The following is a 16,698-nucleotide window of genomic DNA, read 5'->3' as shown; positions in this document are numbered from 1 at the left end:
AATCCCATTAAACGAGACAAGTAACTCAAAGCCACTCCTGTGGAGCAGTGTCACAGTGTGCAAATTTAATTTACCACGGGTGGATTTAGTCAGTTGTTGCTGTGGATTTGTTCTACTAAGGTTCTGGGAGTTTCAGTTAAATTACTTTACACAGCCGACCTAAAAAGAGAAGTATTGTCATTACAAGAATTTTTAAAAAATGTATATTCAACGTTTAAGAGGAAAAAAATCATTAATGTCACAAGTTACATAGTACAAGTAAATAGTACAAGGTAAGGTAACGTCACTCAAGTTGGAGATGAAAATATTTTTAATATACTTTGTATCTTCATTAATTATCTCTCAAATTCAACTGACAAAATAACATTTAGGATGATTAAGACAAATATCTGCAACCTCTCCAGATTAAAGTAGTGATTTTACTTCTTGGTTAATTTGTTTTAACAGCTGTTTTAAACCTTGATTTTCTCTTAAACCAAAAGAACACAATAACCTCCTAACTGGCATGAAGCGTTTTTTAATTGTGTGCCTTTATTTTTCTGAACAGTATAGTTGGGATTTGATATAATATGTGAGGACAGTGATGACCAACTCCTAGTTTTTGACAATCATCACTACTTTCTGAGCTTACAGTGTTGGTTGCCATTGAATTTGATTAAAAAAAACAAAAAAAAACAAAGATGTATGAACCAATCTTTAAATAATTTTTGTTGCCGTGTCATAGAAACTGCATCTCACATTATTAAAACAAAAGTACATGTTTTGTGCAGAAACAACCATTTCTGTAGCTTAACTCTGGAATACACATGACGCTGACAGCTGCACAGTGCTCTCGTTCTCGTTTGAGCTGACAGGCAAGAGAGGGTAATCCGTTCCGGTGGTAGGCCTGTCTTTCACAACCAGAATTTCATCTTGTAGTTTGTGACAGTTTTGACCTGGGTTCTTGAGCTGCAGTCAGAGGCTTTCTGTCTGTCGAAAGTCTACCACCTTCATTTCTTTCTCTCTTTCACATCCACACCACCATGTCTATCATCTCCTCCGTGCAACCTTCTTGCCACACAACCTGGGGGATCATGAACTAGTTTGGCATTTTTCAACGTATTATAGCCTTTGTTATGGTTTTAAAAAAATGAGTTACAGCATGCTAAAATCATCCTGAACATCTAAGACACCAGTATACATTTCTGTACAAGATAATGGACTTTATTCTTATTTAATGCAGATTTTGCAGTGTAGTCTAGAGACATTGTGGAACATGCTGTACAAAGCTTCACTTCGAAACAATCTTATTTGCTCTACAGTAAATATGACAAGTACAGTACAAGAAATTACTTTTACAAAAAAGGAGGAAGGAGGATAATAGTTCGTCAGTATGCTTTTTCCTGCAGATGGAAGGCAGTTTCACAGGTTCATTTGTCAGTTGTCTGCTGAAATGTGTCTCAGAAGTGTTCAGTCACCCCTTAATACCCTTTTCTCACAATGTGAGCTATACATCCCCTGTGCCACCTGACCCACTGGATCACCTGGAACAGAATATGCATGCATGAAGTGTAAAGTCCCGCTGTCAGTTCCTTCCTGGCTGGTGGTGTATGTTAATATGTCACAGTGATGTGGGGCTGGGCCTATGTGCATGCTTGCTTGTTATTTGCATGTAAGCATGCATGCTAGAGTAAACACACATGACCATATGTGTGCGTGTGTCATCCCACCCATCTCCCTCAGGTGGACAACGAAGAGATGGTGGACCTCTGAGATGAGATGCTACAGATTTCCATGTTGGTGAAGGAGCTCCCTCCCTCACTGCTGCAGTCTGGGACAGAGGAGGAGGAGGAGATGATGTTCTTCAGCCTGTGGAGGGAGATGATGAGCAGCGTCAACAGGAACACCAGCAGGCCGAGGAAAAGCCACACATAAACATAAACGTTGCCAGGACGTCCTGGTGATGAGGCAGCTGCAGACGTAGAGGCAGAGGTTGGGGAGAAACGGAGGAAGGTTCCATTGTCTATTGGAGAGATTCCAGTCTCATTGTGGTCCACCAACGGGACATCCATCCCTGACATCCTGGCTGACGTTCTGCATTGATTTCCAGGAGGAAAAAAAAAGAGTGAGATTTATTGTAAAACAACAGAAACACACTTCTGCATTTATTATTTAAATGACCAGCAGGACAAATTTGTCTTTTGCCCAGTGGAGCTGCCAGGACAGTTCACTGCAGCAGGTGCTTGCTGACACAGCTTTCAAATATATTCATAGGAAACTTCAAAAAAACTTTGGCTGATACTAAAAGAAAGACAGAGAGCACTTCTCCAGGTCTGAGTCAAGGCCAGCAGTTTACTACAAGAGCCCAGATTCAGAACATGCTTCTATGAAATGACAATTGCAAATAATAGTTATTGATTTTGCCATTTTTTCACACCCAGTGGGAAGCTAAGGTCATTATGAACCCCCAAATTGACTCACACACCCAAAACAGAAAACAGAAACAGAACAGTTAACAGAAAACTCTTTTATGACATTGCCTTAGCTGGTTTTGGGGCTGAGGTGATTTTACATTATACATAAATAACTATATAAGTAACTAACTATACTGACCAGACTGTAAAGCATAGTAACAGCAGGGGGAGTGCTTGTCTCACTGAATCCTTGTCAGGTTCATTGCCAGGAGCTGTGTCTGCTCCTAAATGAAGGCATCCTTATCTGATGAAATTAAACTCCACATAATCAGCTTTCATAAAGACAGCCGAGAGCCAGCCCTCCTCCACTCTATGTTAATGCTGCTAATAGTGTTCCACTGCAAATTATTGCATGGCACCAACCTGACTAGAAGATGTGCCTGAGCATTGTGATGTAGAAATGTTCACAATCTTTGCTTTGGTGAGCCACAGAAGGAAAGAGGCTCTTTTGTATTTGGGTTGTGTCTTGACTTGATCTATGACAAAGCAAAAAGACACTTCAAAGAGCAGAATAATTGACCATGACCAAAATGAAAGCAAGAGGTCAGCACACACTCTTTTCATCACCCAGTAGTGTGTGTTCATTTCTCTCTCATTCCTGTCTTATCTGACAGCTCTCCCCTTCTTCCTCTCCCCCTCATGGTTATGTATTTCACCATACAGCATATGTGTGCATGGCCACTTGTGTTACATTCAGAGTGGAGGAAACTATTTTCATTGTGACATTGTGAAAAGCAGAACTGTACAGAGTGAAGTTTAGGTTTAGAAAACAAAAATCTGGAAATTGGCTTTTTTATCCGCTGTGCCAGTGACTGTTTACTATGTATGTCTATGAACAAAAAATTGAATTAAATTCAATAAAAGTAAAAAAGTATAAGAGGGAGGGGTTATTTGATATCGCGAGATTGGACGGTTTTTTGGGCGCGCTGTAAAAATTTGAGCTAGTTAGTTTTTGCAGTTTTTTACCTAGCTAAAATAATCCAGGCTAGTGTAATGCATTTATAAGGTAAATAAAAACTGTGAAAGTGACAGATACAATGCAAGGTGGTATTGAAATAACAGACAATAAGTTATTGTTGTCCGGGCCAACTGTAACAGTGGCAGTGATGAACATCTTGTGGAGGCCATCAAGGTAGGCAACTTTAAAACTACAAACGCCAGATTACGACAATTTGTGTTAAAACTGGAGTCTGAACATAGACATGATACACGTATTTCCCGATTCTGTCACTTTACGAGGGTGTCGTTATATCCGATATTCGTTGCCAATAAACCTCAACAAATGGTTAAAGAACGACATCCCTAGTGTGTGCAGAACCTGCCTGAGAATAATTAGGTTTTTAGGTTTTCTCCAGTATCAAAGTGAGTCATTGACACTTGGTGTTACATACGGTGGTGTTCAGGAACAGCTAGTGGTAAATTCGGCGTACATAATTTGCCAAACTGTAAAAAAATATAAGTTAAAACAAGGGTTAGGTTTTGACCACCACAAAACTCACTACATACATAGCAGCACTTTTAAAAGTTTAGCTAGTTAGCCTGCGTTTTGTAACTTGTAATATCCGACAATAAACAGTGTTTCTGGGTGTACTACAGTGGGGTTATTGTGTGAAAATACAGTGTAAACTTTTGTACACACTTTAGGTTATTGTTTAGGTCGGTAATAATACTGTTAATTTAAGTTTTCTTGCACGACAGGGATATTTGTTGAAAACTGTAGCAACGTGTTAATTGACATTTGGTAAAACTTTATTTTCTTTGATGTCATTTTATAGTTTTTTTTTTCATTTTATGGTGTATATGGTGTGTTAAATTCAAGAACAATGGTTTTAGACGGGCATAACAAAACGTTTCATATTCCTCTACTTAGTTACATCACTTTTGAAGTAAAGTCAGCAACTCTGTTCCCAAACTCCTTTCTGTTCTTTTTATTTGCTCCCTTTTATTCTCTTTGCCTTCTCTCTGCTTCTCTCTGTCTGGATGGTAAAGTTGACAAGATCTCTGTTCTCTTTAATTTAGCCCACTGTACCTTCAGGGAGATACGCAGCATAATGAGTAAGGCCGTATTCTCTGTCTGTGATTGCATGGTCTCTTGCCTCAGCTCTGTTTTCTTTATCAAGTACTCCCAGTGGTCTTACCAGTGGAATGAAAAACTGTCCTGCCACTTTTGTTAACTTCTGTGGCCTCCTACTCTCCTGCAACTTTTCAGAGTTGAAGTATTGATGGTAGCTCAGCACAGACAATACCCTTCCCTCCCGCTGCTGCCTGATGGCAATTTATCTTTTTTATGTTCTGTGTTGTCACTGACATCATAGCTTTTGTTCAGTAAAGTGATTTTTTTTTTTTTTTTTTTGTTTCAAATTGCTCATGTACTTTTAGCTCAAAATGTGTCAGGAATGTTACATTGAACTCCCCCCTTCTAGCTCCTTGTACATATCTCTGCCTTAATTTATTGTGCTCTTCTAATTCTGTCCAGTGTCCTTCTCCTGTCTTTCCCTCCTACTCTTACCTGCTCTGTATATGTTCCTGTGATTAATGATGTTTTGAAATCTGTGACGAAGCTTGTTCATTGTGAGCCGAAGTGGCTGATAATTGTGCCTAATGATGCTTTTTGTATCCAGGCAACAAGGTATGTTCAGTTCTTTTTCAAGCTGATCTACTTTAAGAGGGCAGGCCATGCAGGCCCGCTGAGGCTGAAGAGGTCAGACATACATGTGCGCACACATACTCCCGCCTACATAAATTAAATACCAGTAGTTATTTTCTTTAGCAGTAGCAGTAAGCGTACTACAGAGAACACAAAGGGTTAATGGGCTTGGGACAGTGATAAATCCTGAGGAATAATATTAAATGTTTTGATATTTTTCATGAATTAGGCAGAATGACGTGTTGGATCTGTGTAGTTTATTCTTCTCTAAATGGTCAGGAATCTTCTCTATGTATTTCCTTCCAAGCAACTCTGACACATGTCCGCTCTCTTATTTGCTTCATCTTAAAGTGTAACTTTTAAAAAAATACAAAAACTGTGTTTGACTACCCTCTCTCTTGTTTAAAGTTTCAGGTCTGATTCACCCCTGAGCACATTCAGCATCACACTCGGGGTACTGACATTCCCTGGAGTACACGTCTACATTAGTGCAGTTAGGTGAGAGGTGAAACCCCTGAAGGTCAGCAAAAATAAGAATTTGAGTGAGTCCCCTTTAAATGATCTTTGTTTGACTCCTCCTCAAGATGTCATTTTCTGGCTGCTGTTTGCTGTTTCTCGCTCAATTTAGTCTTCATCCAGTTCTTTGGTCAGCTGTGCCAGCATTTAGCTAATAGTGTTCTCTTCTGAGTCTGTGCCTCCTTTTTTATCACTCCCCCACTGAGCTGTAATCTTATTTGTTCTTGAGTCTGTGTAACAAAAGCCTGGCTTAACTTTAGCTGTTGCTGAAGTTGCTGTTTTAGTTCTTTGAGACCTTGCATCCTCTTGAACAGCTCAAAAAACATGTGTTTTAGCTGCTTGATGAGAACTGCTTATCAACATAAACATGTCAAGCCCAGTTTGTAGCATTAGAAATGATTACTACTTATTACATATTAGGTGTTTTTGAATTCCTTTTAAAAAAATGCATGCATGTAACGAAAATGGCTCTAAGGGCCTCCAATTTCTTTTAAACATCAGCAGATAATATAGTTGTCAGGGTTGAATAGACACCATGTACAGTGGCTATGTGCTATCCTCACTGCTCTTCTGTGTTACTCTGAAGAGATTTGGTATTTTGAAAACATGAATGGCTTCTCCGACTGCTGGTCCAGGAAAATAGAAGCTGGCTGTAGCTGCTTGTGTGAGAGGCAAGGGCAGTGACCTCACTAGTTTCAGGAGATTTGTCAAGATCAAACATCACTAGAACTGAAGGTTGTTTGACTTCCATCCATGTCCTTTTTTAACAACCTTCCCACTCAGGGGCCCTTTAAAGCTCAGGAATGTTAAGGCTGTTCTGCTTTGAAGTCCTCCCATGTTTCCCAGCCCGGACATCATCAATGGGTTCTTGCAGTAGATCTCTGCCTTTTCACTCTGTCACCATTGCCCTCCCAGCTACGTCAAGAGCTTTTAATATATTCTCAATAGCCTTGGCTATCTCTGCTTCACACTCTTCAAACTAGGCTGCCTTGAGCAAATTTCTCTTCATAAGTTTCATAGCTTTCTTCTCTCTTTTCTAGCTTTGCTTGTTCAGTCTTGGTGCAAGCACATGTTCTGAGCACCAGACTGTATCTGTTGACAATGAGCTTTGACTCCCAAAGCTTCCTCTTGTCCTGATAAAACTCTGTTGGTAGAATATCTTCAGCCAATCTCCTCCTGAGACATTGTGGTGCGTATCTCCCAGTGCTCCACTTTCTCAATCTGTTCCTCGCCCTCATTTCCGCCTTCATTTTGTCATCATAGCCTTACAATCCTCACTATCACTGCTCTATGAATATTCTCATAATTAGTTTATTATGTCCTGGCTGCATAAATATGTGCTCTTGGAGTCCTCTTTTATTATATCATTTTGTTGCTTTTAAAGATTCATATGAGTCTAGTTTATATTCTTAGAAAACATAGAACTTTTGCCTAAGGCTTTTTTTGTATTCACAAAGGGTTGTCCTTTAAGGGCCATAAATAACATAAACCAACGCACTGTCTAGTGTTTCTAATTAAGTCTTGTGCAACCTTGAGGCAGAAAATATCCTTGGACATTACTGGAATTTTTACAGTCCATCCATGCAGCATTAGCAAATATTTACTAAAATCCAAACTTCCCAACAGAGACACCTTCTGTTGTCTGTTCTGGTATAAGCTCTTTGCTTCATGAATAATGGACAAGATCCATGTGTGGCAAAATGTCATGACATTTGAGCCGTGTGTGTGTGTGCGCGTGCATACTTTCTCATCAGTATTCGTACCACATTCCTGAACAAACAAAGACGAGCTGAGCCAATAGCAGAGGTACCAGGGATACTCTTTCAACATGCACAGACATATGTGTAAAAAGCAGATTTTTACAGACATACATGCATACATACACACAAATTTCCATTTCGCTCAGCATCATTACATTGACTTTCATTCATTTCCTGGAGACTTGCCATAATCTTACCCGTAACCACTACCGGCCTAACACTATCCTTAACCTTAACCCTAACTTTAAAACAATTTGTCTCTTTTAAAATGCAGTGCTTTCAGTCTCCACAGTCTAGGAAAAACAAGCACACACACACCCATGTATACACAGCTTCAAATCAAACAACAGATTGCCAGGAGAGAGGAGTAGCGTGAATTTTAAACATGTTAAGTTCCTCATATTATGAGCCTGATCAGCTGAAAACAGACCCGCGGCTCAACCACATAAATTAGAAATCAGCCCTATATACCACAGATAACCCACGCAGAGCGTGATGAAAGCCGAAGAAAGTGATGTGTTTCAGTCAAAAGGTCTCAACTATTTTCCCACCATCAATTTCTCTCCAGGTTAGATTGTTTCAGTGTTTACTTTAAAAAGATGTTCCTTTAAAAGACTGTGTACTTTTATAAATACAAGTAATGCAAGCCATTAAATGATGGACACATCTCCAAATTTAGAAAAAAATGAATTTGAATGAGTTCACAGAACAATAAACTTATGTTTTTATTCATTGCCTTTACATTTGAATGACAAAATCTAACTGGCACCTGATTGCACTCGAGGCAGCACCAGGGGTCGAGTACGGCTCAACTGTTACCGACATGAAAGTAAAGATTTCAAACAACATAACTGAAATGAGATCCAAAAGGTGCTCCAAAGGTTTATTAAAACAGATGTAAAAGTAACATGAATTAAAACCTTAACAGATGAGAAATGGTGATCATTATGAACAGGAAGTATTGGCCGGTGTTGATAATGAGCTCTTTTGCTTTGATGTCTGAGTATTTGTGTGTGTGTCTGTGTGCCTTAGTTTATCCCTGTGGCGAAGTGTATTTTTACACCTCGTTCTCATAGCTAGTAATTACTCCTGATAATTCTGAGCTCAGTTGCCGATAAATTTGATATTGACTCTGTGTGCAGCAATTTGTTAGTCTGCGTTTATTATGAAGAACGTGGTGATGCATGGCCATTCATCATTTTAAGCACAAACAAACCCTTCTTGTTCTCATTGCCTTGAAAGGACACTCTCAACGTCCTCTTCCTTTTTCTTTCAGTTTGGGGTCACAATTGCTCCACTCTTCAGTAAATCTGTCCCTCTTTTTCTCAGCTGCCACATAGGAAGCCCTGTTCATTTTTTAAAATTACTGAATGACTGAATATATGAAATCTTCCCACCACCTTTTTTATGTGATTCTGTAACTAAAACTACTGACAAGTCTCTGAACATTTATATTTTTGTCCTCCGTCATTTTAGTATTAGTTTCCTGTTACTGTATGTCCTTTCCATTGCTGTGCCAGTGCATTTTCTCACTGCTGCTATGCAGTCAGTGAAAAACCTCTGAATAAAGTTACCAGCAGCTGAAAGGAGACAGGTACATTTGAGGTGAATAATGCCTTTTTGTATTCAGCAGGAATTCCCTCTTACAGATCAAATTAATGCAGTCTCTGCTCTGTCTCCCTCCTAAAACCAAATTTGAAACATTTCATCAAAAAAGCAGCCCCAGTCATCAGTAACATACATGAAATTGGTGCAAAAAAGGAATGGTTACAGACCGTCTTATGTGTGAGGGAGCTGTTCCTCGCCTGTGTTCACATCGTGGAGAAATCCATCCCGTTGTGTTTGGTCTTTCAGCCGAGCAAACCAGATCTGCTGCCCCTGAGATCTTTTCTATGAGCCTATCCGCGCTCTCCCTCCCCCTCCCTCTCGCTCTCTGTGTCATTCAGCGTGACACACACAGTCAGACACGCAAAACAGGCACTACAGCTGGAGTAGACGCTGTCAGATGTGGACCCTCTCTCTCAATGGACTCATGTACAAAAGGGAGCACACATACGAGGCCTGTAAATGGTAAACTGTAACTAATGAATGACAGTGATCTTTTCTTTCTTTTTGTGGTGAAGAGGAATAAAGAGGTGGCAGTGTTCACTCTAATGTGCTCCATTTCTTACTTTTCTCTCACCTTTCAGTACTGATCACATGAACAAGTATAAATGTTTTATACTCATTCAGCAGTAATTAGGAAACATGGGCAGATGGGGAAAAGCTAGCATACAGTCAAATAAGTGGTTTGATAAATTGAGAAAATCAATATTTTTAATTACATATCCATCCTCTCTCACACAATCAAGCCTTTATTTTGGTTTTCATCCATTTGTGGCCTTGCTCCCTGCTCTCAGCAAACTACGTCAGTAGTCAGTATCCAGCAGAGAGCAATAGCCGGTTTCTATTGTGCTGGCAGACTATAAACCGTTCAGATGAGCCCCCAAACTGGCAGATGAGTAAGCACTGCCCAACAAGAAACAAAGAGCCTTTAACACAAATTCTTAGTGCTGCTCTCAAACCTTTCCTTCATCTTCATCTTTTATTTAGTCTTTTCCTTTCCCTCTCTGTCTGTTCGTCTGATCCCCCACTAGACAGTGTTGCTGTATGTCAAGATTTAAGCACCTGTGTCTCTTAACTTTTCCAAAACACCTATTTTTGGACAAGAATAATCAATTAATATAATAAAGATCATTATGTTCTCAAAGAGATTTTGTGAACGAAATGCTGAAAATAACTCAAAATTATGTACTTTATGTACATTAAAGGATCAGTTCACCCAAATGATACTTTTATCACTTTTAGTGACAGGCACTTTTATTCTATCTCATTCACCTTTAGAGGTATTAAAGTTGTGAATTTATCTGTACAGATTTTAAAGTAGGCATCTAGTTTTTTTTTTTTTTTTCCACACCAATACAATGAAGGTGGAATTTTTTTGTGGTTCTGGCAGCTTCTTTTACACTTAAACAAGCTCTTGGGCACAGTGGTGCTTTAAGCTGAATGCTAATGTCCTCACCGTGATGTCACTAGCACGCTGATGTTGTGCAGGAGCAGTGTTTACCCGTTCACCATCTTAGCTTTGTGTGTTAGCATGCCAACATGGTAACAGTTGAAGGGGATAAAAATGGGGTCTGTTTTGAAGGTGTTTGGTCATGAATCAAAGCAAAGGACTAATCTGACCAGATGGTGGCACTAGATGAAAGTTAATAGAGCCATGAATGACTGTCTGTACATTTAGGTGTTGAGGAAGTTTGCCTGTCTGGGCAGTTTTAATAAGAAAACAGCAGACAGGACATATTAACATGTCCAGCAGCAACAGCTTCTTTCAGGTTTTGCAACATGTATTAAAAGTGTGTTGACAATTCCTGCCTGATGGCAACACTGAAGGGACACAGCACCTTATAACTACAGAAGAACATAATAGGACCATCCCTTACATTTGTGTGAACAAGCTACACAATCTATATTGAATACTTTTTTTTTTTAAGAGAATGGTTCTGGTTGAGAAAACATTACTTTACTTTGATGGCAAAAAAGATTGTATGAATCAGTGGCTCCTTTTTGAAAGAAGAGCTTTTTAATAAGGTTCAGACGCTGTTGCTCTGAAATACATATGTGCATGACTCTGAATCTCATTTAGGAGCTTGTTAGCACCTTAATGGTATTCATGAAGGTGTTAATTGTGTGGCAGATGACGCCTGTCTCTGCTCTGTGAAGGGGAAAAGGCACCTCCTCCTCCACAGCTGCCTCTGTCTTGTGCCATCTGCCCACTGACATGGGAACCAGAGGGGAATAGCAGCATTGGAGAACTGAGAGAGTGCAGATGAGAGGAAGATGACTTTATTTCACATCCAAATCTAACATTTACGAACGTTAGATGGCTGGTATTTCTGTGTGCTTCAGACAGAAATTTGACAGCTATGTGAAGAGTTCTGGGATTCATCTGACGAGCATCCATTTGTGAATATGTTCTTAATCTGAACCAACCGAAAAAAAGAAAATGTTGATAAATAATTGAATGATCCTGCTGGCACTTTCAATGCTGACAATGTTCTTGGTGTTGAGAAAGAAACCAGGGCCAGAGGAAATGAACATCACATTTAACTATTCTAATAATTATTTCCCCTAACCTCCAATATACTAATCACACTCTGCAAGACCTTTTTTTTTTAAACCAATGACAGGGAGTCATTATACACATAATACCTTTTTTTTGTTGTTGTTTTTTTTTTTTTCTTTTTCTAAAAAGAGGATAGGTTTGGCAAAGCAAATTAAGGCTTGTCTGTGTGAAAACTCAAGTATTATGTGCTTTTGTGTTGTGTGTTTATGTATGTGTGTGTATGTGAGAGAGGACTGAAGGATGGAGATAAGAGCTTTGGCCTCAGCTGGCTTTTGTCACTAATCCCGGAAGGCAAAGAAGTGGCCACTGAGTCCGTGTCATTCCCTGATATTCCAGCCTGTTCTGACTCTGTGCCATCCTAGTGCTGCCCTTGTGAGGACACCAGTCTCTACACTGCATTTTAATGAGGGGAAGATATGCAGCAAAAAAGGGGTGGGAGCTGCATTTGGGAACTATTTTGGGCTAAAGTGTCTGTGTATGTTTGGAGATTTGACAAGCTACTTCTGCTAAACTGATGGGAGCATCTTTAAACTCTGAAATGAGAGACAGGAATATATCAAAATATTAGTTGAAAATATGTTAGAAGTTCAGTGTATTTTGGGTGCAGCAGATATGCTTTACATCTTTAGAAATCTGAAAGGGTTTTCAAAGCTTGAGAGGCTCACAAAAGCAAAATTTAAGACTAATGAGTGCAGGAAAGGTTTTTAACTTGTGTTCTACCAATTGCAGGTAAAAGTATCTTTGTATCCATCATCTCAGAGACAGAATGTAATAATTTTGTTTTTTTTTTTGCACCTCCATGATATTGCACAGTTATTTGTTGATGTTCAGTGTTCTGAAGGTTCTGGAGAGCAGACATTAGCCAATAAATATGTGTTACTCTGAGTTTTTCATCCCTCGCAGTGTCATACCAATCAAAATGATCTCCACAGATCTGATGGCATGGAGCAGAGAGAACATCCTCACACATACGCTCACAGGACAGCAGCCTGACAGGCGAGTACTTGTCCAGAATAACAATGAGAGAGATGACAATGTGATATCGGCACTGTAAGATATCCCCCACAAGCAGAGAAACAAAAATGACAGGATCCACCTACAAAAAACATGTCTGTTGAAGAAACCCAAACTGGACTAAAGCCTTTGGAAAACACCATTCTACTAAAACCATGAGCACTAATATTCTTGTTAATTTTGCCCTATCCCTCTGAAGAGTGCACTCTAAATTCATGAAAAAGGAGAAGAAAGGAAAAAAATATCTGGCTCATTTGAATATATGAATAATTTAGTGCACCAAAAGATTTGGGACTCTTAAATTGCAAATAAAAAAAAAAAGTCCTTACTCTTCAGACATTCATAATTCATACGTTCTATGGCTCAGGATGGAAAGACCAGTAGCTATTTGATGAACAAGTTAGTCATGTAAGGTATAGTGAATGCATGTTGTCAGTACAATGTCTGAATCATTTTCATGTCCTTTTACCTTTCGGTTAGAGAACATCAAATGGATGACTTCTACTCTCTCTCTTTCAATGGCTTCCTCTCTGAATCACTCATTAATAGAAAAAAACCTTAAACTTTCATAAAAGGTTTGTGCCGTTATTGCAACAATTGCATATTCAATAAAGTGTTGCCCTCAGGTTACTGATTGGATAAACACTGTGCGTATATTTGTGTGTTGTGGCATTCTGGTTTTAAGCAGCGTGATTATTCTGCCATCATAAGAAATGGACAATAAGAGTGTTTCAGTCAACACCGGCTCTCAGAGCTGATTTTGTTTTCATGCCCCTGGCTCATTACGGTGATTAAAGAAAAAGATTGGTGCCAATGTTTCACATCATATTGCTCAAAAAAACAAAAAACATTTGATCCATCTGAAGATCAGTACATAAAGCATCACTGCGTGACCTTCAGAAAGGATTATTTTGAACATCTAATATTTGACAGCATTTTGATGTTTATTAGTTCTGTATTTTAGCATTTTTCTTGACTGACACCAGTGCAGTTTGTCCCTGATGAGTTGGTACTGTTAGTTGTCCCATATACCTTTTAATATTTAAGTTCTGAAGGGCAGACAGCCCTCATTCAGAGCTAATTAATGCTCTTAATTGCCTTTAAACTCAACATGACCTGTCTATGTAGTTGTGTTTCCAGTTCAAGTCCTTTTTCTTAGGGTGCATGCATTATTTTGTCTAGCCTGTGGACACGTGAAGAACGAATAATCATACAGTAGACTCCTGATTTTAGTTGCAGCCAGCCAGTAATCAGATTGTATCATGATGGTGTGTGTAAACTGTGAGCTGTCTTGATTCATTTCCCCAGTGTTTTATTAACCTAGCTGGGTGATTACTCACACTGACTTTAAGGTGTAATGTAAGTGGAGTGATAGAGAGTGGAGGATTGTGGGGAAAATTAAATACACTTAAAATAGTCATATGACGGAGGGCATCACACTGTAGTATCAGTAACCAGATGTTATAAAATAGCACAACTTCAAATGCTTGTTTGTCTATGAATCTTAAATTCAGATCCAATCTTGATCAGTTAAGCTGCTTATCTCCGTACCGAATGTGATGGGTAAACGCTACTTCAGCATGAATAAACTCAGAGGGTTTGGTTGCCTCTTTCTCTTTATCCTCCAGGTTAGTTGCCTATTTCACCTTTTTTTGTTTTTCTGAATTAACACTGGCAGAACTTTTTTTTTTTTTTGTGCTGAGTATCTGAGACAGTCTCAGCTATGATCCCTCCCAACAAGTATAACATCACTTGATGAGGGTTTTTTTGAGACATAAGACGTGGCCAGGGCAGCACAGAGGATGAGTGGTTAGCACTGTTGCCTCACAGCAAGAAGGTCCTGGGTTTGCAACCCGGCCTTTTTGTGTGGAGTTTGCATGTTCTCCCTGTGCTTGCGTGAGTTTACTCTGGGCACTCCGGTTTCCTCCCACAGTCCAAAAACATGCATATCAGGTTGATTGGTGACTCTAAATTGCCCATAGGAGTGAATGTGAGTGTGTGGTTGTTTGTCTCTATGTGGCCCTGTGATGGACTGGTGACCTGGCCAGGGTGTACCCCTGTCTTTCACCCAAAAGAGAGCTGGGATAGGCTCCAGCAGATCCCCGTGACCCTGTTTAAGGAGTAAGCTAGTATAGATAATGGATGGATGGATGGAAGATGTGGCCATGCTCAGCTGGGAGACTCTCTAGGATGGCACAGTATCTTAGAGGTGACAGTCAAATCAACAGCCCATCTAGCCCACGCCTGTCACCAGCAATACATCACACTAATGAAATGGCACCAGCCCAATGCTAACTGTCATAAGCAATCTTTGTCTGCTTAGTAACTGAATGGAAATGGGGAAGATGAATTAAAAGACAGAGGAAGACAAAGAGACTTTGTTTGAAGGAGGAGAGTAAATATGAAAATATACTAAAACAGTCCATGCAAAAAAGAGTGAAGGAGCCCTCCATCAAATACAAAAGTCAGGAAAGTATTAGGAATGGTGGTTGGCAGAAGGTTCAGTATGAGGCCTTGTGACCAAAAGGTTGCAAATTGGAAACCTTAATCCTCTTGCTTTACTGGAGCTGCTCATCCTCAGCAGCAGCAGCAACATGACAGGACTGCAGGTTAGACTGGGTCCTCTCAAGATCCCATACCTGCCTGTTTCATATACCTCCTCTAGTTCTTGCTGCGACTAAATAACAACTAACATAACAGGAGTTTAGCTGAAAAATGTTCATGTGATTTGTGAAATTACTTAAAACATGGCCAAAATATCTTAGGGTCAGTCATATATTTTTTTTCAAACATATTACTGATATGTTACGTCTTAGGCTTGTACCCTCATAATTAGACTGCATCTGGTTACATATCCTGACAGGCTCTAAAATGTGTGTGTCAAACATATGTCAAAAGTCTTCTTGAATTGAATACAAATGAAACTCATCAGGATGTTCAATCATCAGTGAAGAGAAATCCTGCCATCTGATGGACAATGGAAACACTTGCAAGCTGTTTACAGGTTAGTGTTCACTCGCAGAATAGATCTTTTTTAACTTTAACTTATTATTTACTTATTTAACTTTTTATCATTTGCATTAATTGGTTATTATCGTTTTGTGAGTTTCTTACCAATTTACATTGTTTTTAGTGGACTGTAGGTTTTTTTTTAAAGCACCTTAGTGCAGCAATTTACAACTGTTTTTTGATTATACAATCCAGTGTTGTATGATGACTGTATAGGTAAAACCTTTCTTTCTCTTGATATTTATTTTAACTAATGATGGACTAGTTTTGCAATATATTGTCTATTAAAATAGGTGTCACACCTTAGCTGGAGGACTAAAAAAAATGTGTGAGCAGGTCCATAGGTTGTGAGGACACACACCATTTGTGTGTTTAAAAAAAGAAAAGGAGGAACTGCAGTCAAGAGATTTGTGAGCATGAATAAATCACAGTAAAATCTATGTTGATCACGACAGCACTGCTTTGTTACTGGCATCAAGTACAAATCTCGGATACAAATCTTGGAGCAGCTCCCAGTGATGGAACGAGGGAAACAGTGACTGCTCTAGATTTGTGAGACAGACAGGACATGTATAAATACATACTGTAGCACTCTGCTAAAACAAGCTGTTTTGCCACTAGGAGGTGTGAGACATTTTGATGAGAACTAGAGGTGATGTGTTTCTAGCGCTGAGGTTATTAACAGAAATGATTCGTTTCTCTGTGTAGGTAGCTGTGTAAAATTAGCTGCTCATAGTATTTTGAAGTCCAGAGACTGACAAGACCATAAGATCCATTTTTACTGTCCATATTTCGGATCAAGCGTTTTTACATTTATTACCCCCAGAAAAGCCATGTTACCTGCCCCCATTTTTCATGAGCTGAACTCACAGCTCTAAGACTTTTTCTATGTACACAAAAGGCCTTTTTCTCTTTTATTGTGGCCAGCCTAAGACACACCTGTGCAATAATCATGTTGTCTAATCAGCATCCTGATATGCCACACCTGTGAGGTGGATGGATTATCTTGGAAAAGGAGAAGTGCTCACTAACACAGATTTGTGAACAATATTTGAGGGAAATAGGCCTTTTGTGTACATGGAAAAAGTCTGAGTTCAGCTCACGAAAAATGGGGGCAAAAACAAAAGTGTTGCA

General features: G+C 39.3%; 1 protein-coding gene across 2 annotated transcripts; it reads right to left on the bottom strand.

Annotated features, from left to right (window-relative positions):
- Nucleotides 1-718: 718 nt before the first annotated feature.
- On the bottom strand, nt 719-9,244 carry sertm1 (serine rich and transmembrane domain containing 1). Of its 2 annotated transcripts, XM_026328679.1 has the most exons (3): nt 9,152-9,228; nt 2,817-2,929; nt 719-2,073 (listed from the first exon to the last, which is right to left on the bottom strand). In XM_026328679.1, exon 3 carries the CDS (start codon nt 2,058-2,060, stop codon nt 1,719-1,721), a length of 342 nt encoding a protein of 113 aa, XP_026184464.1. In that variant the 5' UTR covers nt 2,061-2,073; nt 2,817-2,929; nt 9,152-9,228; the 3' UTR covers nt 719-1,718. The 2 variants fall into 2 exon arrangements, with proteins under 2 accessions (XP_026184464.1, XP_026184463.1); XM_026328678.1 differs by lacking the exon at nt 2,817-2,929 and having other exon boundaries at nt 9,152-9,244.
- Between the last annotated feature and the right edge of the window lie 7,454 nt (nt 9,245-16,698).

Source organism: Mastacembelus armatus, chromosome 14 (assembly GCF_900324485.2).
Source record: "Mastacembelus armatus chromosome 14, fMasArm1.2, whole genome shotgun sequence".
Lineage (NCBI taxonomy): Eukaryota > Metazoa > Chordata > Actinopteri > Synbranchiformes > Mastacembelidae > Mastacembelus > Mastacembelus armatus.
The sequence above is the reverse complement of the archived record's forward strand: the minus strand, read 5'-3'. Positions and strand labels throughout refer to the sequence as shown.

Excerpts from the sequence above, each read along its gene's own strand:
- sertm1 (XM_026328678.1), bottom strand. The coding sequence starts at position 2,060 with ATGTCAGGGATGGATGTCCCGTTGGTGGACCACAATGAGACTGGAATC.